This window comes from Xenia sp. Carnegie-2017, unplaced genomic scaffold (assembly GCF_021976095.1).
Source record: "Xenia sp. Carnegie-2017 unplaced genomic scaffold, XeniaSp_v1 HiC_scaffold_1, whole genome shotgun sequence".
Taxonomy (NCBI): Eukaryota; Metazoa; Cnidaria; class Anthozoa; order Malacalcyonacea; family Xeniidae; genus Xenia; species Xenia sp. Carnegie-2017.
The window spans coordinates 4493847-4518159 of record NW_025813402.1 but is presented as its reverse complement, the minus strand read 5'-3'; the positions used below and the strand labels follow the sequence as shown (position 1 = coordinate 4518159).

Genomic DNA, 24313 nt, shown 5'->3' with positions numbered 1-24313 from the left:
ACTATAAGCTACTTGAAATATTTAGTAACATTGAAAAACTTCACCTGTGTCATTAAACAGAGAAAGACAACGCACAGAAGTGTTTTTGCCATTTTATAGATACAACACTATACAAGTATATAACCAAAAAGTTACTTTGCTAAAAGTGATTATCTATAAATGATTGATATTTATACCTTTATGTTAATAATGAAGAACTGACTGAAGATTATTGGTTTGCATAAAATTGTCATATTTTGATGACTTTGTCCTTCTCTTGCATTTGTGCAAATATGAAATATGGAACACTTTTTTAAAAATTGTTAAAAATTAGGGAAAATTTTTTAAAAAGCGAGTGAGTGTTTTCAAGTGATGTAAGTATATCTTATGGTATCACTTTTTATAAAAAGATGGATAAAAGATAAAGGCAAGCACAAAGTCACGTGGTTTATGCTTTAGAAAAAACTGGTATTTTTGCAATTTTAATGCAGTTTTTACTACATGCTAATTCTTAATATCATTTGAGACCCGAACTCAATCATTAGTTTTTTTGTAGAGAACGAACACGTATCCCCTGACGAAAATATTCTATAGGATCTCGATCGACACTCAAAATTCGAAAACAACTTCGTTCATTAGTTTTAGCGGGTTTGTTTTGCTAGCATGGCGAGTGAGAAATCTTTTCTATTCAGTACCTTTATAAACATATTTATTAATTATATTACTTTTTATTAGTATTAATCATTACATTCAGTTCACTGATTCAGTATTTTACTTAAGATTTAACACATTTCGATGTGCGTGCAGCAACATTTCTTTTGTCCTTTTTGTCACATTTCATATTAATTGACACATATTTCTACACGATGATGGCTCCTGCTTTTTTTGCATGAGTAGACAATCATAAATCACACTGCCCATTTACTACTTTCTAATGAATATCATTAGGGAAAGCTAAAATGGTTGAGGTGGTACATTTCCCATGATTCTCTGCAAGCACGCCTTTGTCTTTACAAAATTTAAACCATCGATCAACTTTGCCCTCCTGTACAAATCTCTATTTCATTGTATTTCTAGCATGGCGGCTATGACTGGGACAATTCAACCGCAGATGATGGCTCAAAGACCTCAACAGTTCAATCAGGCTCATTTTCAAGCGGTAAAGTAAATGTTGTTCGTATTAAACTTTGACTTCAGAATTATTTCCAAACAACATCTTTCTTATCAAACTATGGGAAAATGAGGTCACTAAATGTGTATAAACTTCCAATTTTCGACTATGTCTTTGCTGACGAGTATTTATTTGTCTTCAAAATAATATACTTTTCTATCAGCCAAAAACTTATATATATATATGTCTTTTTCGTCATGTATTTTTTTTATCATTCATTTTACACTTGCTATGTAAAGTATATGGTGTGCAATTTACACAAGTTGCCATTCTTTAAAAGTTAGTCATACATTCTGCTCACATTTACAGCGATCAAATGCCCCATCTCAGGTTTCCAGAATGGGTGGCCATTCTTTTGCTAATGCAGGTGGAACATCACAGGTTGATAGGAAACGACCTGACCCCAAAAGCAACAGACGTGTGTGAGTACATTTTAAAAAAAATTTTGTTAATAAATTTGGGTTAAAAAAACGTAAATGATAGAATGTAAAAAATTTAAATAAATTTTGAAATATAAGATTAAAATTTTGACATATTATAAACAAGACTGTACATATCCTTATGAAGCAACTCACCTTGCTAGTCTTGATTCCACTCATATGTGATCCACAATAGAAATTATGAAGTTAAGACACTTTCCCAGTGTGCTGAATAATCTTAGTATGTTATATTTTAATTAACTTATGACATAGCTTAATCTTCTTTTGCAGAAAAAAGAGAAAAGTTGGCGATAAAGTATTACCACAACGTGTATGTTTTTTTATAAATATTATTGTTAACAGATTACATTTAATTACATTTTCAACCAATGGAATCTTTATTCATTTGTTCTGTTTGGTAAGTTATTTAAAAAATGAAGCAATTTTCAATTGTGTTGTTAGATATAGTTTAGGACTGCCAAACAGTTCTTTAATAAAACACAAAAAATTGACATTTGGCAAAAAGTAAACATTATTTACATTAAATGCCTGACTAGTAATACATGTTATTATCAGTAGAAAATGAAAGATAATATTGATCATTGATATTTATTAATAATAGAATAATCTACTGATGATAACATTTAATACTTGTGTAGAATAAGCAGTTGTTTTTGTTTTACTACAGTACATTTTCCTATCTGAGTGAGAAAGATATGTTTGTATGTTTTACTGAGATTTTATCGCCAAGGAAAAATTAAATACATCATCTTTTTCTCTTTTATGATTAAAGTAGATAATGATGTTACCTCGACTTCCAAACTATATAATTCTAGTGGATTCATTGTTCTTAAAATTATAATAGGTTCAAGAACTTGTTCCAGAATCTCAAGCATACATGGATTTACTAGCATTTGAACGTAAACTTGATTCAACAATAATGAGAAAAAGACTTGATATTCAAGAAGCATTAAAGAGACCAGTTAAGGTTGAAATGAAAATTTTGATGTTATTTTTTTTTAGAGGTATTTAGGTGCTGTTATACTGACGTCATTCCTGGAGACAATAGACAGCTTTAGCAAACACAACAATTCCAACTCACTATTTTTTGAACAAACATTTGAATTTCGTTAGGAATATGTGTTTTTAACTCGTCTCATCGGAGAAAATAAACTCTTTGAAAGTGAACTATAAATTTTCATTTCCTCGACTCCCCGTCTCAAAAATCCTCAACCAAAATAAGTTGACAACACAACATCGTCCTCGACCCAGTTCTCCTCAACATTTAGACGTCCTAGTTGAGGTCGCGTTGCCTTTGCAAAAGCTGTTTAATGTACTTTATGTTGGTCAGATAATATAGTCACTTCAGCAGTCTTAATGGAACTATCCTATAATGCACAATTTCCTATTTTCCAGCTTATACTGTACTATAGTTTTCACGTTAATTATGTTTTATTCATTGTTAATCAGCTTATGAAAATATTCTGGTATAGAAGTTAATTTGGAAGATAATTTCATTGTTTCTGCTACATAGGTAAAAATAAAATGCGGTGTTATTTTATTATTTTAGCAAAAACGAAAGCTGAGGGTTTTCTTAACCACTCATTTCCACAATGCTCGTCCTGACGCAGAAGTAGGTTTCATTAAACATAATAGTTAGTACTATTTTTTCATATTTATTGTTACCTAATGCAGATCACTCAAAGCCATGACAGAGGAATGTGACTTTTTTGAAATTTTTCTTTTCTTCCCAGGACGAGGATTCCGTCGTTCCATCGTGGGAACTTCGTGTGGAAGGGAAGCTTATGGATGATGTATGTAGGATATAGTACCGCTCACCTATTTGTTAACATACGGTACGCGTATGAAACGCGTATGATACGAAAAACATACGCGTATGATACGAGAACGATACGCGTATGATACGAGAAAGATAGGCGTATGATACGAGAACGATACGCGTATGATACGAGAATTATACGCGTATGATACGAGAACGATACGCGTATGATACCAGAACGATACATGTATGATACGAAAAGGATACGCGTATGATACGCGCATGATACGAGAACGATACGCGTATGATACGAGAACGATACGCGTATGATACGAGAGCGATACGCGTATGATACGAGAACGATACGCGTATGATACGAGAACGATACGCGTATGATACCAGAACGATACGCGTATGATACCAGAACGATACATGAATGATACGAAAAGGATACGCGTATGATACGAGAATGATACGCGTATGATACAAGAACGATACGCGTATGATACCAGAACGATACATGAATGATACGAGAACGATACGCGTATGATACGAGAATGATACGCGTATGATACGAGAACGATACGCGTATGATACGAGAATGATACGCGTATGATACAAGAACGATACGCTTATCATACGCGTATCATACGCAAAATTATGTTAAAAAATACGCGAGCGGTACTGTATATGAACAGATAAGACAAAAAAAAGTTGTAAATGAGAAAGTGAATCCTCACTGAATTAACGAACTTTTCTTCACAGCAAGGAGTAAAACCCGAAGTTACAAAACAGAAAAGAAAGTTCTCGTCATTTTTTCGTAGTTTGGTGATAGAGCTAGATAAAGATCTTTACGGTCCTGACAATCATTTGGTTGAGGTACAGTTGCAAGAATTTGTTAATGTTATAGTTTTAAATAAACGGATGTACGTAAGAGTTTAATATAGTAACGTGAAGTTTGGATCATCGAGATAGTTGGTCATCGTTTGTGGTTTAAATGAACCATTACGAACCATTCTTGTAGAAGGTGTAGCTACAATCTTATATTACAAAGTGTGTGGCAGAAACCAAGGAGTAGGTATCATCGAGATAGTTGGACATCGTTTGTGGTTTAAATGAACCATTACGAACCATTCTTCTAGAGGGTGTAGCTACAATCTTATATTACAAGGTGTGTGGCAGGAACCAAGTAGTAGGTATCATCGATAGTTGGACATCGTTTGTGGTTTAAATGAACCATTACGAACCATTCTTGTAGAGGGTGTAGCTACAATCTTATATTATAAAGTGTGTGGCAGAAACCAAGGAGTAGGTATCATCGATAGTTGGACATCGTCTGTGGTTTAAATGAACCATTACGAACCATTCTTGTAGAGGGTGTAGCTACAATCTTATATTACAAAGTGTGTGGCAGAAACCAAGGAGTAGGTATCATCGATAGTTGGACATCGTTTGTGGTTTAAATGAACCATTACGAACCATTCTTGTAGAGGGTGTAGCTACAATCTTATATTACAAAGTGTGTGGCAGAAACCAAGGAGTAGGTATCATCGATAGTTGGACATCGTCTGTGGTTTAAATGAACCATTACGAACCATTCTTGTAGAGGGTGTAGCTACAATCTTATATTACAAAGTGTGTGGCAGAAACCAAGTAGTAGGTATCATCGATAGTTGGACATCGTCTGTGGTTTAAATGAACCATTACGAACCATTCTTGTAGAGGGTGTAGCTACAATCTTATATTACGAAGTGTGTGGCAGAAACCAAGGAGTAGGTATCATCGATAGTTGGACATCGTCTGTGGTTTAAATGAACCATTACGAACCATTCTTGTAGAGGGTGTAGCTACAATCTTATATTACAAAGTGTGTGGCAGAAACCAAGTAGTAGGTATCATCGATAGTTGGACATCGTCTGTGGTTTAAATGAACCATTACGAACCATTCTTGTAGAGGGTGTAGCTACAATCTTATATTACAAAGTGTGTGGCAGAAACCAAGGAGTAGGTATCATCGATAGTTGGACATCGTCTGTGGTTTCAATGAACCATTACGAACCATTCTTGTAGAGAATGTAGCTACAATCTTATATTACAAAGTGTGTGGCAGAAACCAAGGAGTAGGTATCATCGATAGTTGGACATCGTCTGAGGCTTAAGTAAAATATCCCCATCCTTAATTCCTTATATTACTAAGTTTGAGGTTATTAAATTCGGCGTCATACAAATGTTCTGAAAAACCCAATTTTCGATGATATGTTTTATTTCCAAAAATACGATTAGTTATAATCATTTCTTTACCGTTTGTTTTACAATTTATTTTTATTTGTATTCGTTACTTACGAACTGTTTCGCAAAACGACTTTTTTAAAAAACAATTCGTTTGTCTAAAATTCGAATTCACTGCCAGCATTTTGATGTACAAGTGTGGATCAATTTGATATACTAGTGTGGACCATTTTGACGTACAATTGTGGATCGTTTTGATGTACAAGTCTGGAAAAATTTGATGTAAAAGTGTGGATCATTTTTTGCTTCACTCAACCTTCAAGTTGTAACTTTTCACAAGCAGTTCCCACTCCATAAATAACTTTTCCGTTGTTTTTTTAGTGGCATAGAACGGACAAGACTCAAGAAACCGACGGTTTTCAAGTAAAACGGCCTGGAGAAGATAAAGTCAAATGTACTATAATGTTGTTGCTAGATTACCAACCAGCTCAGTATAAACTCGATCCTCGTCTCGCAAGATTACTGGGTATTCACACCCAAACACGACCTGTTATTATAAATGCGTTGTGGCAGTATATCAAGGTTGGACATACGTAACATCCTGTTCATTTGTACTGATGTGTCTTGAAAACCAGTATTTGCAGAATATCGACGCTATTTTTAAAAAAATATTTTATCTCTATGTTTTAGACCCATAATTTGCAAGATCCAAACGAAAGGGAATGCATAAATAATGATGGATATTTTCAACAGGTGCTGGCTTATGTTATAATCAGGATTCACCATTATCCTCTCGAAGTTAACTGCGGCATTTGTTTAATCATTCATTGACATAAGATTTGCTGCATTGTTAAGACTCAATCCGTAAAGTATGTTACTGGTTCTGAATTTCTGTTTGCAACTGTTTTGTAGATATTTGAATGTCCTCGAATGAAATTTAATGAAATACCACAACGTTTAAGCGCGTTGCTTTACCCACCAGATCCAATTGTGATACGACATCTTATCAGGTAGAAATTCTGTGTAAATTCTCACCTCATATTTTCTTAACAATGCTTTGATAATTTTTTACTTATTTTTCACTCGAACCTGGGGTTTTCTACTATCTTTTTGTTATGTAGGAAAGGAGAAAAGAAAACGACGTGTTATGATGTCGATGTAGAAGTGGTGAGTTCAAAGTTTTATACACGGGGTTGGCAATGTTATACGTAATATACTGGTTATGAAATAATCTTTGCATCTTTCCATTTGAAACCTTATGCACCGGTTGACTTATGTTTGGTTGAATTATTTTTTTAGGATGATTCATTAAAGACTCAGATGCAGTCTTTTCTTCTTTCCACTGCAAGTCAACAAGAAATAACTAATCTTGACAACAAGGTTGGCATTATGTGCAAGAGAACTTAAGAGTTTGCATGACATCATGTATTGTGTTTGATTGCTTTCATTTTTAGATTCACGAAACTGTTGAAACAATAAACCAATTAAAAGTCAGTAGAGAGTTCTTTTTAGGATTTGCGCAAGGTCCACAGGTAAATTTCTTTTTTATTGATTTGTTTTGTTCGTACACGTACGTTTCTTGTTCACATCATTAAATACGTTTTTCGTTCAAACTTTTAGGAGTTTATTAACAAGTGGATAACATCGCAAAATAGAGATTTGAAGGTAGCACTTTTCGAATCCACGCTCATGAGTGCTTTTCAAAATATAACAATTTTTTGTATACCATCCAGATTATGACAGATGTTGCTGGCAATCCTGAAGAAGAACGAAGAGCCGACTTTTATTATCTTCCTTGGTCCCAGGAAGCTGTGTGTCGTTACTTCTATAGCAAGGTTTGTTTAGTTATCAAGCAACTGCTGACCAATTATATTGCACTAATTACTTTTCAATTATACGTACTGTTTGAAAAGACCAAGGCACAGTACATTGAATGTTGGTAGTCGGACCACTTTACTGTTCAACCTTGTTGTATATTTAATTTAATTTTGTCAGTTAGTCATTTTAGTTAGGTGGTTAGTCATTTCAACGTTCTTATTGGTCAGAAAATGTGTACTCTAAGGAGTGACCTTACTGTTTGTTCCCAATGCTGTACCCAAGGTGTGTGCACCTAATTTAGGAGATCATCTTTTTGCTGTAGCGGATCCAGCGTTCGTCAAAATAAATTAAAGCTGCTCAATTTTAAATTCAAAGTACTATCAGAAAAACACTATTGGTTTTGAATTTCTAAAGAATATAGTTTTACCAATGGATATGCCTCTAAAGTACTTTGAAATGTAAATATGTTCCAAATTGTGCTGCAGTAATTTATTTTGACGTACCCCAGACCCGCCACTGTCTTTTCACACAAAAATATTTACTCAAAAAAAGTGCGCAGTAAATTCATAAAAGTAACGTTGCACCATCTAAATTTGCCATTAAATACTTAACTGACTTGATTGATGAACCAATCCCAAGGACAATAGTCGTTTATATATCGTTGAATATGTTATTTTTTTTATCTTTAAAGGTCCAACAGAAGAGAGCGGAGTTAGAACAAGCTCTTGGTATACGAAATACATGACCAAAAATGTTAACATTAATTATACGTCTTTAATTGCTACTTAAGTAAAAGTGATTTTCTTCAATATGTGTTTTTTTGTTGTTTTATGTCGTGTTTCATGTATGAATATTTTGTAATAAGTTAAGGTGGTTTTTTTTTCTGGACTAATTTGGTGTTCTTTGTTGCTGGGTTTTCATTAAAACGGAAGTGGAAGAGAGAAGTTTTTTTTTTGTTGATGAGATTACAACAATTTGAAAATTGGTGGGTTGCAACTACCCCCCTGGGAGTAAGAGAAAAAAGGTTCGGAAACGGTTTCCGATTATACCACCTTTTGATGGATGTTTATTAGCATATTCCGAAACATTGAAAGAAGAAAATCAAGAAATCAAAATTAAAGTAAGCCTTGCAGTATACGTTCCTATTTTAAAATGGTATTTGAAAGAAATCTTACGGATTTAGTTCGTGGTCTTCGCAGCCACAAGGAGAATGAGGTATGGCTATTTTTTTATTCATCAGTGACACGGTGCGAGTCGTTTTCATACGACCAGTTATTGACTTTGAAATCATATGACTGAGTCTGAAATGCTCACCATTTCTATTCGTACTTGAGGCCGTTTATCGCAGGACTAATTTTTTTATCACAAAGGTGACGGGTGCAATCTAAAATGAACTTTTGAATTATCAATTATTGTTTTCTTCAATTGTTTTGTAAACATTTGATAAATGATAATTGAATAGACAAAATTAGACCAGCTGTCTAGTAGTCTAATCTTGTACTCATCACCAAAACATTTATGTTTAGGCCTCGAAATGAGGGTCTATTAAGCAAATCGATTGTCGTGACTGACTAGTGCATTAATAAAACTGAATTTTTCATGTCATTCTTGTATTTACTTTGATATTTTCTTTTTAGCCTATTTTATTAAATTTCCATGTGTCTGAACTTGTGCATGTAGAATTATTATCATTAAAGATGTATTATATAATCTGAATAGGCCAAGTTTTAAATAAAAATTGTATCTGAGTGAGAAATATCAGGAGAAACACATTGTTTTTAAAGTGGAGAGGGCAAAATAAGGTTATTTTAGTGGGTACACACTGACAGAATATACAAATATTAATATTTAGGATTGAAATCCTTATTTCAACATTTTCACTAGCTAAAAAAGCTAAATATCTAATTTCTAAAAACTGGGGAAGCTGTATGGCAACTCTGTTGCCCCTGTTGTGCTTCCCTTGGTGACAATTGATAAAATAATGTAACTTGAATTGCAAATTGATGTGTACAATTTATGTTCAGTGCCTGCACTAAATTAATTAGTTAGGTGCTTTGTGCAAGATGTTTTTCCCCAAAGTTATTGAAGAAAACAAAATGTTAAATTGAAGTTGATTCGTGTAGTTGACAAAAATGAGCTTTCAGTACTGTGGAATGTACATTTCAAGAATGAATATTAAAGTAAAGGCATCTCACAAGTAAAGGCATTTATTTTCAGGCTAAATTCATTACAACTTGCTTGGATGAAATCAAACAAGAACTAAAGCAAGAAAATTCGAATGTGAAAGCTAATGCAACTCTCAAATTGGTTTATGTAAGTTTTGTCTTTGATATTTTGCCATAAGTAATACATATTTTTATAGATTATACGTATTATTTACTTTTCATATATGTGCCTGGAATGTCTCATGCATTCTTGTTTAAAGATACAAATATTATGTAAACATTTCCAACTTTGTAACTTACCCATTGCTCATTTGACCATTTAATATTGAGAGATATGTAGGGAAACACATGGTTTTATAAGAAAGAAAAAAAATATTTCGAGTGACACATAATACAAGAATAGTTACATGTTTCAATGCATTAAATGGAAAAAACCATTGCATTACTTCAACCACTTCATAATTCTAACCACCTCTAGTCTATAAACATTACCAAATCACCTAATACTTCCCATTCTTACTGAATTTTTTAGATCCAAATGTTGGGATATGATATCAGCTGGGCTGCTTTCAATATCATCGAAGTTATGAGTTCATCAAAGTTTACTTTTAAGGTGTTCATTTACCTTCATATTATTCATAAATACATTTTGTAGTGTACTACGGAAATTATGTATTTAAGTAAGGCAAGTGGCATGTTTTCAAACAAGTAAGTTATACATTGCATTAACTATTCTGTCAACAAGATTATAATGTTTTTAAGGGGGAGGCACAACTTGAATTATTATTTTTTGCCTTTACTCATTAGCGTATTGGATATCTTGGGGCATCACAATGTTTCCATGAAGAACTTGATATACTGATGCTCACCACTAATATGGTTGAAAGGTTAGAAAAATAATACATTATTATATGAGTATTTTTCATTGTAGAATGAAGAACAATATTATGTAAATTTTAAAGCTATTGTTTATCTGGTTTATATGTGATGTGGAGGATAACAAAGGCTTTGTTTTTGCTTTTAAAGCTCATCTTTGCTTTGGATGAGAAGAATCTCAGTCTTCCTTGTTTTGTTTTTATCGTTCATCGTGGACGCCTTTGCTCAAAATCTTGAAAAACATAATTATCTTTTAAGTTATGAAGATCATTATAATTTACCAAACATCAAACATCTGAATCCCAACTAAATTTTTTAATGATATTTCACACATGTTGTGTTTACTGCCACAGAGCAATATTTTAAGCATTGTACGTATGTATTTATGTTGATTGAATTTTAAAGGACTTGGCAAGCACAAACATGTATGATGCTGGAGTAGCTTTGAATGGTCTTTCATGTTTTGTCACTCCAGATTTAGCGAGAGATCTTGCTAATGATGTGACTAATCTGGTATGTTTTATTTGTGCATAATGGCTGTGCTACTGCTAACCGTTTTTTTCCTATTTAGTGGCATAATAAATGCATTCTTGATGCAGGTGTCAAAAAATGAAAATAATTAAAATACATACCTAAAATATATGTTCTTTTGCAGTTTTTAGATTAATTAATATGTGTTACATAAATATGTGTTATAGTAATGCCTGCTTTGATATAAAGACTCAGAGATTGGTTCTTAATTTAAAGTACAGTACAGTGTACTGATGTTTAATTTATATTTTAGCTTGTTGCTACTCGTCCATATGTGAGAAAAAGAGGAATTTTATTGCTTTTTAAGATTTTCTTGAAGGTAGGCGAAGTTTTTTTTCTGATGACAAAATGTCCATGAAGATTATTCACTAAATTAGTCAAACTTCGTCATATACGTATGTACGTAATCATCAAAAAACATTTCTTCTGAATAGCCCATGGCCTTTCCTTGTGTATTCTATGTTTTGTATGTTTTGTAGTTTGTACAGTTGACTTGTTAGTGTCTTATAATTTGTCATAAATTTAAATATTATTGGAAGATGAAGTGATTACGTAGTATAAACAAAAATTGAAAAATATTTTTTGCAGTTTCCAGAGGCTTTACGTCCGTCATTTCCTCGACTGAAGGATAAATTGGAAGACGACGAACCAGGTCATTATTTTGATCTTCTGAAATTAAACATTACCACACTATCCACAGGAGGAAATGCTCGCTAAAGCATAAAATATTTAATATTCAAGCAATTTTTATCGCATAGAAATAATTTCATGGAGGAAAAACCATTGTAAAGTTTCGCTAAACCTCTTTAATTTAATTTCGATAATGAAAATTGCATTAAATAATGATGTTTTGAAATTTAATTACACGTGGCAGCACTAAACCTGGGAGCTGGCTACGTACTGAAAGAATTAAAGTTTCTTTAAATTGAACACAGCATAGAGAACTATGAATATTCGTTGTTTTGTCTGTCACATTTAGGCGTGCAATCAGCAGCTGTAAATGTGATTTGTGAACTTGCTCGAAAGAATCCCAAGAATTATCTTTCTTTGGCACCTGTCTTCTTCAAATTAATGAACAGCTCAACAAACAACTGGACGTTAATTAAAATTATTAAACTGGTATGAAAAGCTCTACGTTTCAAAGGAGCTGCTGATTTTCTTTCTTATTGATTTATCATAAAATGCACCATAATCCAATTTATCTAGGATTTATTTTTCTTTCGTATTTTTGTAGTTTGGAGCCTTATGTCCATTAGAGCCTCGCTTGGGGAAAAAAATGATCGAACCATTAACTAATCTTATTCACACGTACGTATGTTTTTTACAATGTGTGAATGATGAATATATGTGAGAAACGTTTATCACAACACATGCAGTTTTGGTGCACAGCTTAGAGTGAGTTGAGCACAATAAATGGTTAAAAAAGCCAAATCTACTTCTGAATGACGTTTATAATGTCAAAAACCTTGCTTGCGTGGCTCCTCTAATGATATCATTCAGAGAACACGTGATTTCCTATAAATGACGTCATCGTGTTTAATATTTTTCAGAACATCTGCAATGTCTCTACTGTACGAATGTGTTAATACGATGATAGCAGGTATTCATTTTGTTGTCTTATCTTCTCTTTAATCACGTAAAGACAAAATTCATTGTTTTCCTTGACAAGAAGTTGGGTGGGATGTTTGGGTATTGATTACGTACCCTTGACAAGGAAAAGGTGTGATTGTCTGTTTGGAGAGAATGGGAATTTAAGAGTATTGAATTGATAGTAGTGGAGACCTATACTTAAATATCATTTATTATCACAATAAAGATAAAGTTGAGCAAATTAAGATAAATTTTAAATTTTTCGTAGGAGTTCCAAACCACAATTCTTCTATGCAGGTAATACATAGCTACGTTCTTCTCATTTTTTTATTGAAAGTGTAAACAGGCTTTCTTTTAAATTAATGACATTCTGAAGTTACATGTTTGTATATGTAGATCGTCCAGGTGTGACTGACGTTTCAACAACCTTAGCTGTAGTCATCTTCAGAGTCAACATGACTACCGCTAAGGTTGTCGAAACGTCCGTCAACATGAACATCAACATTCCTTCCAAGGACTTTAATAACCTGGACGATCTACATATACAAACATGTAAAGATACTGCCGAGTTTAAACCATTTACTTTATATTCTGTTGTAAAACGAAATTTACTGAGATTTTGTTTTTGTAGCTTTGTGTGCAAAAATTGCGAATTTTTATCGAAGACTGTGATCAAAACCGTGAGTGAACCTGTTGAACATAACGTTTTGACTTGAAAATATGAATTTTTTGATGTAATTATTTTGTTTTTAGTCAAATACCTCGGATTGCTGGCCATGTCTAAAATTTTGAAAGTTCATCCCAAAGCTGTGATGCCTTTAAAGTAAATGAATAATTATTTTAATTATTTTTCTCAAGTATTGCAAATTGCTGGATTTTTATGATTTATGAAACTCTTTTGACACCTTGAAAACAAAAGATTATGTTTAAAAATGCTTTTCTAGTGCCTGTTGAAATTCTTATTGATATAAAATTTGTGATGGTATTTGATCATAGACTTTATTCTTTATCTAAATTAGAGACATTATTTTACAATGTTTGGATGATAAGGACGAGTTTATTCGTCGAAGGGCACTCGATCTCATCGTTGGAATGGTGAGTAGCGGCGTTTTTTCCTTACTTTATAAGACACGTACACCTTACTCATGGAAAGGGAAAACCGCGAATTTTCCACCAAGACAACACTACAAAAGTTATAACAAGATATCATAAGCGAAAATTTTTATTTATTTAAGGTAAACAAAAAGAATTTAATGGATATCGTTAAGAAACTTACTCATCAAGCTGAAAAATGTGACAGCTCTGGTAATGTATTCATCTGGGGCCGTTTGTACGATGCGTGGATAGCGCTATCCATTGGATAGCAATTTTTTTCAAACTTTTATAAAACCTTTTAAAAAGCAATGACCCTTTATGTTTGAAACTCATGTTCGTCTTTTACTGTGTACCCGTAGGTACAATCAATGTCGTCCTTTTCTGTGCATTGTAATGATGAAATTGTAATTTTCTTCCTGTCAGGTTACCGCGATGAACTTATATCGAAAATAATAATGGTGTGCAGTCAGTCTGATTATCATCATATCACAAATTTTGAATGGTGAGTACTGACTGTATGTTTATTTTAAAATACACTTTTATTGTGACCACGTGGGGTGGCGGTTAAGAAGATCACCTTTTATGATGCTCTGTCATTTACTCTATTTAACAATGCCTCTATGACAGTGTTTAACTGTGTGTGCGATATAATAGCATTTTCGTATTAAGTTGACGTGTTACTTCCTAATTTCACAGGTACATCGATGTTTTGATCCAGTTAACTAAGATTGAGGGCACTAGACATGGGAAACTTATTGCCGCTCAAATGCTGGATGTTCCAATTCGCGTCAAAGCTGTGAGGTCTTATGCAGTACAATGTTTGGTGAGTTAACTACATATTGTTATGCAGTACAATGTTTGGTGAGTTAACTACATATTGTTATGCAGTACAATGTTTGGTGAGTTAACTACATATTGCGCAGAGACGATTTCAAATCTTTTACATGAAAAAAAACTTCAACGTCAACGACAGGAAAAAATTTTTGATATTCTTTTGACGTTTACTTTAGTGAGGGAGAGTCAAATACTTTACTTATTCACTATTGATTTCACAAAACTCATGTGACATGTGAGATTATAAGCTGCAATATTATTGCATTTAAAAACATTACTATGAATTGTTTCATGATTGTGATTGGAATTTTACACGTATTTTTTTCATGATAATTTTACACCCGTGTGTAGCACGAATTATTATTTAAAAATCTCTTTGTATTGCCTCATTAAATCATTTTGTTTGTATGATTACCAGAGTTAACAGAAACTTCTATAAAACATTTATCTTTGGTAAGCAATTTATTTTTAATTATTTTTATTCAGTCTTTCCTGCTAGACAGTTCGGATCTTTTGAGTGGCTCCATTCAAAAGCATGGGATGTGTGAAGTCTTGTTTGCTGCAGCCTGGATTTGTGGAGAGTTTGCTCAGTACGTTTTGACTAAATGAAGTACATTATCTTATCGTAATATATTCATATGTTTATCTTAGATCTTGCTTTTTTCTAGTTTTCTCTCTGACCAGAAGGTCGTACTAATGTTCATGTTAAAGTCACGTGTGTCTTCATTACCTGGACATATTCAGAGTGTCTACGTGCAAAATATTCTTAAACTTTATTCTTACATCATGGCTAAGGCGGAAGAAAAGGTAATCGTCTCATTATAGCAGTAGAGGGTTTGTACGTGTTTGTATTTAGAGAACATGAATATTCTTTTTGTGTATAACTTGTGTTTTGCTATGTTTAAATTATTAAGGGAGATATGGATGAAGCTCAAGACCTGGGACAACTTATTGTCGATAAGTTGCCAATGTTTACTCAAAGTAGTGATCTTGAAGTGCAGGAAAGGGTAGGGACAATATAGTACTTTTGAAAATTGCAAAGGATGTCTACGAGAGTGATCCATCTGTTCCGCCATTGTATATGTTATTTGGAACCGCGTCAAAATTTTATTTTCTTCGTGAAAACGGGGCAGTGGTCAACTATGTCTGTCATTTTGGGCTGCTTTGTGCTGTACAACTGATTTTAATGGCGTATTACTCTGTAGGCATGTGTTGGTCTTCAATTGATCAAATATGTTCTTAAGCTTCAAGCTAAAGGTACATGACGTCATGTCTCCTATATTTTTACATTACTGTGCAATTATAGCCACCAAAATCGGTTTAACACGTAGTTGAATTTAATTCATTTAAGCTGATACGTATCTCACACTTACATGACGTATAAAATATTGTTTCTTCTCACTAAGGTTTTCAATGTTCAGCGGAAGTATCTTTACTTTTTACTGGCGAACTTAATCCTGTCGCAACTAAAGCTCAAAAGAAAGTGCCGATTCCTGAAGGGTAGTGAAATGATGATCCAGCCATTAATGTTTCACTTAAAAAACCTTATCAAATGCAATGATTGGAACTTTCTGTCTAGACTTGATCTTGACAAATGGATCAACGACCCCCCTGAAAGCTCTGATGAGGAAGAAGACGATGAAGACATCAACAACATGTTTTTTGAGAACGATAGGTTTACTATTTATTGTCTTTTGTTGTAACGTGGTTGAGCTCTTTCAAAGTTTACTTTTAGATTATGATGTTGTACGTAAATATCAAAATGTTTGGCCTTGTATTTTATATTTTAGATCTGAAAAACCCTATCAAAAGAAAGAGTCTAAAATTGATGAAAAGGAATTGGAAAAGGTTTGGTTCTTTAACTCCTGCTTGTCTGTATCTAACTCTTGCTATAATTTTTTTTGTTATCATTATTTATGTGGCATTTGTATAATTTACGTATTTAGTTAATTTTACTTTTCTGACTGTTTGCTTGGTTTGTTGACCAGTAAATCAGAGTCTTTATCCTTTAGTCATGCAACTAAATTGTATTTTTTCAAAGTGGTTTTCAGCGTTGTTTTACATCTAATTTGTTTGACAACATGGTGCTCATTTTCATCTTGGTGACTCATCTCTACTTTTGATGATTTTAAAACATGACGTACGTATGATTATGTTTCAGCTGAGAGAGAAAAGACGCGAGGAACAAATGCACAATCCTCATTATTTGAAAGGAAGCACAAGTAGCAAGGCAAAGGTTAATTCACTCGTATTGTGATTTTCTCGTTCATCAATTAATGATTTTATAAAAGTAATATTAATTTGTAATGTTCGTACGTTTTATGACTGTAGAGTTCAACGCAGATAAAAATTGAAGATATTCCTGTGTCAGCCTTGGAGATTCCCATATCTTTACACATTGAGGGTATGCAATATCCCTAAAGCTACTGCGTATCGTTTTGTTTGAACATCATACCATCATTGGATGTATCTCTCACTTCTTCAGGTTCTGGTGTGTCGAAATCTCGAAAGTCTAAGAATAAAAAAAAAAGAGGTACGTAAAGTTTCAAACACAATTAAACATTTGAAAAATTAACACCGATAAATGGAAATCTAATTGTACTTCCAAATTTTGAACCCCAGGAAAGAAAGGTAGAAAAGGAGACTCAGATTCTGAAGAAGATCATCGTCCAATATATGAAGTTTTAAAAACAGTCGAAGGAGAAATGCCTGAAGTAATTAAATAAAATTTATTAAATTTTTACTGTTGAGTTTACACCATAAATTCTTGTTGAACACATAGCTATTGTATGATTTGTTTGAATAAATGTGGGGCGTGAGTTAGAATGTTGAACATTTACATTATTTTTGTTCGCATAGAAAGTAAGATTTATTTATTATTTTGTGTTAGAATGCTCGTGCCTCAGACGACGAAGTAGAAGAAAAGACTGACGTCAACGACCCCCATAGTTTACTGAATGTCGATCTTGACAAGTAAGTTTGTTTTGTGTATAAGAAGTATGTTGGTCTCTAGCGTTGTGTAAAACAATTTAGTTGTTTTCTAGTGTTGTGTACAACAATTATATTGTTCTCTAGGGATGTGTAATAATTGTGTTGTTCTCTACTTTTGTGTGATAATTGTGTTATTCTCTACTGTTGTGTAATAATTTTGTTGTTCTTTAGTGCTGTTTATAACAATTATCATGTTCTCTACTGTTGTGTAGTTATGTTGTTCTCTAGTGCTGTGTATAACATGCTTTTCTTTGGTGTTGTGTATAACAAATGGTTGTTTCTTGTGGGTTGTATAACAAAGTATGCTATCATATTTAACATTAATTTGTACAACATTTATGTTGTTTAAAGACCTCTAGATGACAATGAGAAGTTACCTGTTCGAACACATCGAGTCACATCACCTCAAGCGGAGAAAACTGAAGAAGTGGTGTGTTACACAAGTCAATTATATATTGCTTCATACCATATGTAATAAAACATACATTGATAAGCTAGCAATTCATATTTGTCTGCAGGGACTGGCGGGAAATATTAATCTGTAGAGAACAATAGTTTTAAACTAAAGAAAATAATCCTTTTACCTATGTTGTCGATGTGTGTAAAGAAATTCAGTTTCAAAATATGATGATATGATGTATAATATGTTTGCTTCAGGAGGAAGAAAAGAAAAAGGAAAAACGTAAGAAGAAAGAGAAACATCACAGTAAAAAATCACATAAAGAAGGCAAAAGGGTATTGATGAGGCTTATTGCTGATAAATGTATTTTAAATAGATATTGTTTATCGAAATTTGTCTTGCAATAATTCATTTCTGTTCGCAGCATCGACATGGTAAATCTAAACATGACAAAGAAAAGAAAAAGCAAACGGAAGGTTGGAATTTTTGTTTTTAAAACTTCGTATCATATGTTTGCTGTAGCCTTTCAATGACACATTTTCCTCCTGTTTTACATTTTGATATTTTTTATAAGGCGACAATTTCTTTATCTACTTACGCATAAGCTACAATCGCTGCCCATACATGCGTCAAAGATGCCTGAAACTTATCTATTGTGTAGATATACAAGAAAATAGTGGGGAACTTGTGTTGGATGCCACAACTGAGACAGCAGTATGTGAGCCAGCGGAGGCAGATGTAAAGGATGTAGAAGGGAAGAAATCTCCGGACGTACGTTTGAATTTTAAGCTTTGTTTATGATTGACTTAAATATAATTAGTAATTATATATGTAATAATAATTAATAATCATTAAAAATGATTAATATTTGTCATGGCAGATAAACGATATTGACTACTGGTTAAATACGCCTGAATCAAAACCAGCAACAGCAACACTGACAGCTACGGAGGTTAGGAAATTAAGGAACAGTTTTAAATAAGTTTTTTATCAATGAATTGTGAAACAGGAAGTTTTAAAACTTCATTTTATTGATTGGAATAAACATGCAACTTTCTTTATTATTACATTTTTACAGAAGGTAAGCGAAGCTCCTCAAGACTCCCAACAGCAACAAGGAAATGTAGAAAACTTGAAATCGTCAAAGGTAAAATGTTAAAACATATTTTCATTCTTATACTCACACACTGACGTCGCTCATTGAGTATTTGTGGAATACAAATACTTACTTTCTAAATATTAACATTATTTACGTTGTACTCACGACACTCAGATATTATTTTTGGTATCATATAAAGAGTGCTCGTTGCATGAAAAAAAACAGTGCAGCATTTTAATATCTTAGCGGTCAAACTAATTCATTATATTAGTTGTGATTTCGTAATAAAACTCAAGCTTGTTTGCAACAAACTCTGATTGGAAAGTATGTTTTATCTGTATCTACCCCATCTTTTGTTTAATATACTGTTTCACTGGAATTTAATTCGTCTTGTTAATGTAGTCAAAGAAAAGTAAATCTGAAAAAAAAACCAAGGAAAAGAAACACAAACGAGACAAAAAGAAAACACGAGAAGAACCGGTGGTTGACGTTAGTCAGACTGATGTTGCTACAGAAGAAAATTCAATGATTCATTTGGTTGATGTAGAGCCAGAACCTGAGGTGAAGAAGCGTTTATTGCTTTAAAATGATGTTTTTTTTTCGCAGTGCACTAAAATTGTACGTATATCGTTCAGGAGACGACTAAGTACAAGTTACTTGCTGAAGACAAGAATATTCAATTGGTAGGTTTTATTACTTGTATAATAAATAACTATGTACATATTGATTATTGATGGTAAAACTTAACGAGAGACTGTAGTAAATATACATTTCGTCATGACGTACTTTTCATATTTACAGATGTATGATATTAAACCTAATCCACAGGTGACTGGACAAATTGTTGCCATGATTATATTTAGGTGAGTTTTTATTTTCAACTCAGTTGCCACACATATTGCTACTCAGGAATCTTGTTGCGCATGCGCAGATGCTATCTCCTCTAAAGTATTCGATTTACGGCGATGAGCTTTAACTGATTCCAATGAGCTTCACGAGAAGTTTATGATGAGCCAAAGATCATCTCTGTAGATAACGACCATTGATAAATCTAAACGCTGACTCTAATACTCAGCTCATATGTCGCATCTGTATCCACATAAGCCTAAATCTTCAACTGAGTTGTTTGAAAGTCTTATTGTGATGTTTTTCATTTACAGTAATCGCACACAAATGCAGATCAAGAACCTGGAAATGAATATCATGGATACATTGAACACAAAACTGATTCGACCGGTTTGTGCCATAAAATATTTTGACATTAAAATTGAATCACGTTCATTGCATTTCTTCTATAAAAGAAAAGGATAACTTATTAAAGAGATTTTCTCTCATAATTATTTTGGTTCTTTGATATTTGCTTTCATTTCTATGTGCTTTTTGATGAACACAAACATATTGTATTTCAGATGAATCATACTTCACATGATGCAGTTAAAGTTCCTTTTCAATTACCTGCAGGTAGACAGTGTTTCAAAGATTTATTTTCCTTAAAATACTGTATCCTAATGATAAGGTCAGATGTTACGTTGCGATTTTGCAGGCGATTTTACTGTGATTTTAGTAAGGGAAAACTGTGCTTTAAAGTTTCCCTTTGCTGTGTAACTAGTGGATTGTTTGTTATAAGACTCTTACTGTAAGGGTGCAAATTACTTTCATGTTACCTTCTTTGGAAATCATCCTTTCGAAACTATCGTTGATTTTAGGCTGGCTCACCTGGACTTTTTCCCTCTGTTACTTACAATCATCGCGATCATTAAAAAATATTAACTGTAGACTTTTACTCTCACAAGGTGCTTCAAACGAAGGCCAATTTGCTTTCGCCTCTGAGAAAATTGGATTTCCTCAGAAGTTAAGATCAACACTTACCTATATGATACAGGTTTGTTTGCCTTGCATTACGTGTCAAATGAAGTGCTTTGTCATGAGTATATTTGCTCATTTTATGCAGAAAAAGCTTTTATGAAGCTGCATGCAAGCCTCACTTTTTGTTTTGTGCAGTATTGAAATGTGTTTAGCGATTTTTATGAGGAATTGTTCAACAAATTCATTTTCAAATTCGTTACCTCAATGACCGTTATCTACCTGGTATGCTCTCATCATGCGTAAAAGCAAAGTAGCGAATTTACAACCATAGACATTACACTATGAACAAAAAATTGCTCACATGTAAACCATGGACAACATGAGGCTATTTAGACGATACCTTGTTATAGAAATATTTTCAATGTTAAATGAAATAAATGTATGAAACATTTTACGGTTGATTCAAATTACGTACGAGTTTTTTAAACTTTGCACTATCTTTGGATCCCTTATTTTAATGTTGAAAGTATCCAGTTTTGTTTATTTATTATTTTAGTACGATGATGGTTCCACAAGTGAGAAACTTGACTTTAAGCTTCCTCTCCCGTGTTCATCTTACATAGTACCAACTGCTTGTTCAAGGTAAGGAACGATCTCTTTATGACCTATACAGCGATTTGCAGTTCTAAAATTATCTAAAGTTCAGATGAATAGAATGAAATAAAATGAAACTGGAACGATGCGACGCAATAATTTATTGAAAATTTGCTTGCCTGCAAAAGTTTTGCAATTCATGTTACTTTCATATCACACAATTTCCCAAAAATAAACCGTTCGGGATTAATTAATCGAAAAAAAGGAAAAATAGTTAGCAAAACAATGTGCGATATTTCTTCGTCATTGTTTTTTTATGTCCGGCTATCACCGAGGATGACGACAGACGGACAGACACCTACAGCATAGTTTAGTTAGACAGAGGCTACCCACAAAAACTTTTCCAATCTTAGTACTGCTTGCAAAAGCAAGATTTTAATGTAGAATTGACTTGTATGTATCCTGGTAGTTGCGAATTACCATTTTAATATTGTATTTTTGTCTTCGTTCACAGTGACAACTTTGCAGCATTATTGAGCAGTGGTGATCTGTCAGAAAAAATTTCCACAGAGGCAAGTGTTTGCATGCGTTGTAGCTTGCGCTTGTATTTATGGTGTATTTCGTATGCAAACATATCAAATACTCGATATGATGTGGAACTGTCTTACTATTCAACTTTATCCATCCAAATTTAATGGGATCACACAGACTTAAGTTATTTCTTTGTGATGCTATGTAAAAGAACTCTTTTCTTATCATATTTTATTTCCATGACATAGGAAACGATTTCTGCGGAAGTTGGATTTACTGTTATCATCTCAAAGATCTGCTACAGCCTTCATTTGTCTGGTAATATTTTATTGGCGTATAAAATAACAAGAAAAGAGACTTCTCTAAAGTTACATAGAATCTTTATTTTCAGTAGGAAAAGCGTGTTGTTTGGAAATAAGATATCCCGCTTAATGTTTATATTTTTTTTGTTTGTAGTTGTCGAACGGGTTGATAACAGTGCTTCGTTATTTGGAAGATCAATTCTTCAGGATAACTTGTGTTTTCTTGTTAAAAAGGTATGTCTGTACTCTACATTCTTTATTCTTCTTCACAGTGTTTAATTATTTTATATTGAATGTGTTCTCCCTTATTTTTATCTATATCCTAAAAGTTGTAGAAATTGCCAATTTTTATGCGTGTGAAGCGTGTCTAAAGTGAAATTTTTACATCATGTAATTTCAGAAATATATTTCCAATTTTGGAAAACGCGGGGCGTATTCAGGTCTGAAGTTTTGCAGGGGCATGTTGTTGTACGAGCCGTACTAAGGGAGGTCTGGGGTGTGCTCCCCCGGGAAAATTTTTAAATGTAGAGTCTCTTATTAGCCATTTCTTTTGTTTCTGGGGTTTGAAGTTTAATTTAGTAATAACGTAGGTAATCAACTAGCTATTGCCCCTCCTTATTTTTGATCCGGATTTGATCTTTTACGTGGGATACTCTTCAGCCTACTGTCTATACCCCCGGATATGATTTTTCATGTGGGATTCTCTTCAGCCTACTGTCTACGTCACCCCCCGGATTTGATCTTTCACGTGGGATTCTCTCTACCTGCAGTCTACGCCACTTGTCTCATATCATGGAGAGACTAGAATGGCTTTGTTCACATGGATGTAACACTGGGACGACCTTGTACTTCATTTTCACATTCATGCATCGGCATTTTAAAAATCTGGGAGCGTAGAAATGGCCGATTTTTTGCATCAGTGTGAACGAGGCTTGGAAGCCACCTCTTTCCTAGATGAAGTTTCCCATATATGAAAACACGTGAAAATGGAGTGTTATCCAATGGCGTGACCAACTCGATTATGGGGGATATTCAAGTATACATAGGGGATATTCAAGTATACATAGCGGATATTCAAGTATACATATTTTTACCCATAGAAGAAGAATTGATTTTAAATGAACTTAAAACTTTGTCCCTCAAATGAGCGAGTGTTTGAACTTAAAATTGATGAAATAAATCCAATCTAATTGAAGGGATTTCACAACCATGGTTCGTCTGACATTTTTTCTCTTTTTTCTAGAACGAAACTACAGTAACAGTAGATGCAAAATCTAGTGATAACTCTTTATTGTTAAATATTTTTGAAGAAGTGAAATCGTTACTGAAAGATCTACGTTAAGGATTATACTCCTAACGTAGCTAATGGAATTTTATTACGTTGTAATCAATGTGGGCAAAGAATTTTTCCAAATAAATTCATCAAATTTGTATTCATTTCTCATTTTTGAACTTTCTTTTACTGAATATGGGACTCAAAGTGTCTGGAGTTAGAATCTCTCCCTATAAAGCAAAAATATCTTATAGTGATTGATTTTCCAAATACCACAGCGAGTATATTTCTTTTATGTCAGTAAATTTTATGGTATTTCTACCAATTACTTTTACCCAGCCAGAAAAGATTCCATACTTGCATTAGACAATGTGCTCTTCTTTGAGGGCAGAGATTTGCTCTTTCTACATTAATTGGACATTCAAATTATCCTCTTGAGCACGTTGGTAATTGGGGTGTATGTAGTACATTTTAGGGCCTGTTTATATGGAGCCGAGTTACCCGGCTGAGCGAGTTACTCGCCTAGCCGGGTAACTCGGCCCTTATATAAAATGAATGCATTTCCCGGTGAATCGTTTATATGACACACCGAGTAACTCGCCTTGCCGGGAACTCGGTTTGTGTAAGCGAGTTACCCGGCTAGGCGGGATGAATTTTTCCATATAAACGCATTTGCCGGGTAACTCGGCGAGGCGAGAAAATTAGCTCTGTTGGTACGCATGTGTACTACGCCTTGTACTTGCAGCATTATTATACAAAAACATACACATATCATAATTTTCAATTTTATATTCACCCATTCCATTTTTGCTGCGAAACTGTGAGGCTTT

The 24313-nt window shown here is 33.4% G+C and overlaps 2 protein-coding genes across 4 annotated transcripts; both read left to right on the top strand.

The window, feature by feature from the left end:
* Nucleotides 1–942: 942 nt before the first annotated feature.
* Nucleotides 943–8337, top strand: LOC124440379 (SWI/SNF-related matrix-associated actin-dependent regulator of chromatin subfamily D member 1-like). 2 transcript variants are annotated; one of them, XM_046990779.1, is made up of 16 exons: nt 943–1138; nt 1460–1576; nt 1861–1900; nt 2435–2557; nt 3140–3202; nt 3324–3383; nt 4115–4228; nt 5960–6160; nt 6269–6331; nt 6491–6588; nt 6700–6745; nt 6878–6958; nt 7033–7110; nt 7199–7243; nt 7312–7413; nt 8088–8337. In XM_046990779.1, exons 2-16 carry the CDS (start codon nt 1467–1469, stop codon nt 8139–8141), a joined length of 1278 nt encoding a protein of 425 aa, XP_046846735.1. In that variant the 5' UTR covers nt 943–1138; nt 1460–1466; the 3' UTR covers nt 8142–8337. The 2 variants fall into 2 exon arrangements, with proteins under 2 accessions (XP_046846735.1, XP_046846728.1); XM_046990772.1 differs by having other exon boundaries at nt 978–1138; nt 1460–1572.
* Nucleotides 8338–8494: 157 nt separating this feature from the next.
* Nucleotides 8495–23647, top strand: LOC124437555 (AP-3 complex subunit delta-1-like). Of its 2 annotated transcripts, none has more exons than XM_046987532.1 (46): nt 8495–8611; nt 9614–9709; nt 10094–10174; nt 10369–10445; nt 10839–10950; nt 11222–11287; nt 11557–11620; nt 11948–12087; nt 12203–12276; nt 12519–12568; nt 12827–12855; nt 13190–13238; nt 13312–13381; nt 13578–13653; nt 13794–13863; nt 14077–14155; nt 14350–14476; nt 14974–15077; nt 15156–15294; nt 15402–15494; nt 15693–15744; nt 15894–15987; nt 16067–16162; nt 16278–16335; nt 16649–16723; nt 16819–16891; nt 16973–17020; nt 17110–17201; nt 17378–17460; nt 17830–17908; nt 18136–18213; nt 18303–18354; nt 18540–18649; nt 18759–18830; nt 18957–19025; nt 19380–19538; nt 19613–19660; nt 19779–19840; nt 20138–20213; nt 20387–20438; nt 20771–20859; nt 21340–21425; nt 21892–21949; nt 22157–22226; nt 22365–22444; nt 23454–23647. In XM_046987532.1, the coding sequence occupies exons 1-46, from the start codon at nt 8549–8551 to the stop codon at nt 23550–23552; spliced, it is 3669 nt and encodes a 1222-aa protein (XP_046843488.1). In that variant the 5' UTR covers nt 8495–8548; the 3' UTR covers nt 23553–23647. The 2 variants fall into 2 exon arrangements, with proteins under 2 accessions (XP_046843488.1, XP_046843480.1); XM_046987524.1 differs by having other exon boundaries at nt 10369–10448; nt 10843–10950.
* Nucleotides 23648–24313: the final 666 nt, after the last annotated feature.

What these genes read in the sequence shown, in the direction of transcription:
- LOC124440379 (XM_046990772.1), top strand. Translation starts at nt 1,058, where the DNA reads ATGGCGGCTATGACTGGGACAATTCAACCGCAGATGATGGCTCAAAGA. An exon ending in GTGATACGACATCTTATCAG is followed by an intron (nt 6,589 to 6,699) that starts GTAGAAATTCTG and finishes TTTGTTATGTAG; the next exon opens with GAAAGGAGAAAAGAAAACGA. An exon ending in GATTTGCGCAAGGTCCACAG is followed by an intron (nt 7,111 to 7,198) that starts GTAAATTTCTTT and finishes TCAAACTTTTAG; the next exon opens with GAGTTTATTAACAAGTGGAT.
- LOC124437555 (XM_046987532.1), top strand. Translation starts at nt 8,549, where the DNA reads ATGGTATTTGAAAGAAATCTTACGGATTTAGTTCGTGGTCTTCGCAGC. An exon ending in GCACAAGTAGCAAGGCAAAG is followed by an intron (nt 16,724 to 16,818) that starts GTTAATTCACTC and finishes TTATGACTGTAG; the next exon opens with AGTTCAACGCAGATAAAAAT. An exon ending in TCCTTTTCAATTACCTGCAG is followed by an intron (nt 20,439 to 20,770) that starts GTAGACAGTGTT and finishes TACTCTCACAAG; the next exon opens with GTGCTTCAAACGAAGGCCAA.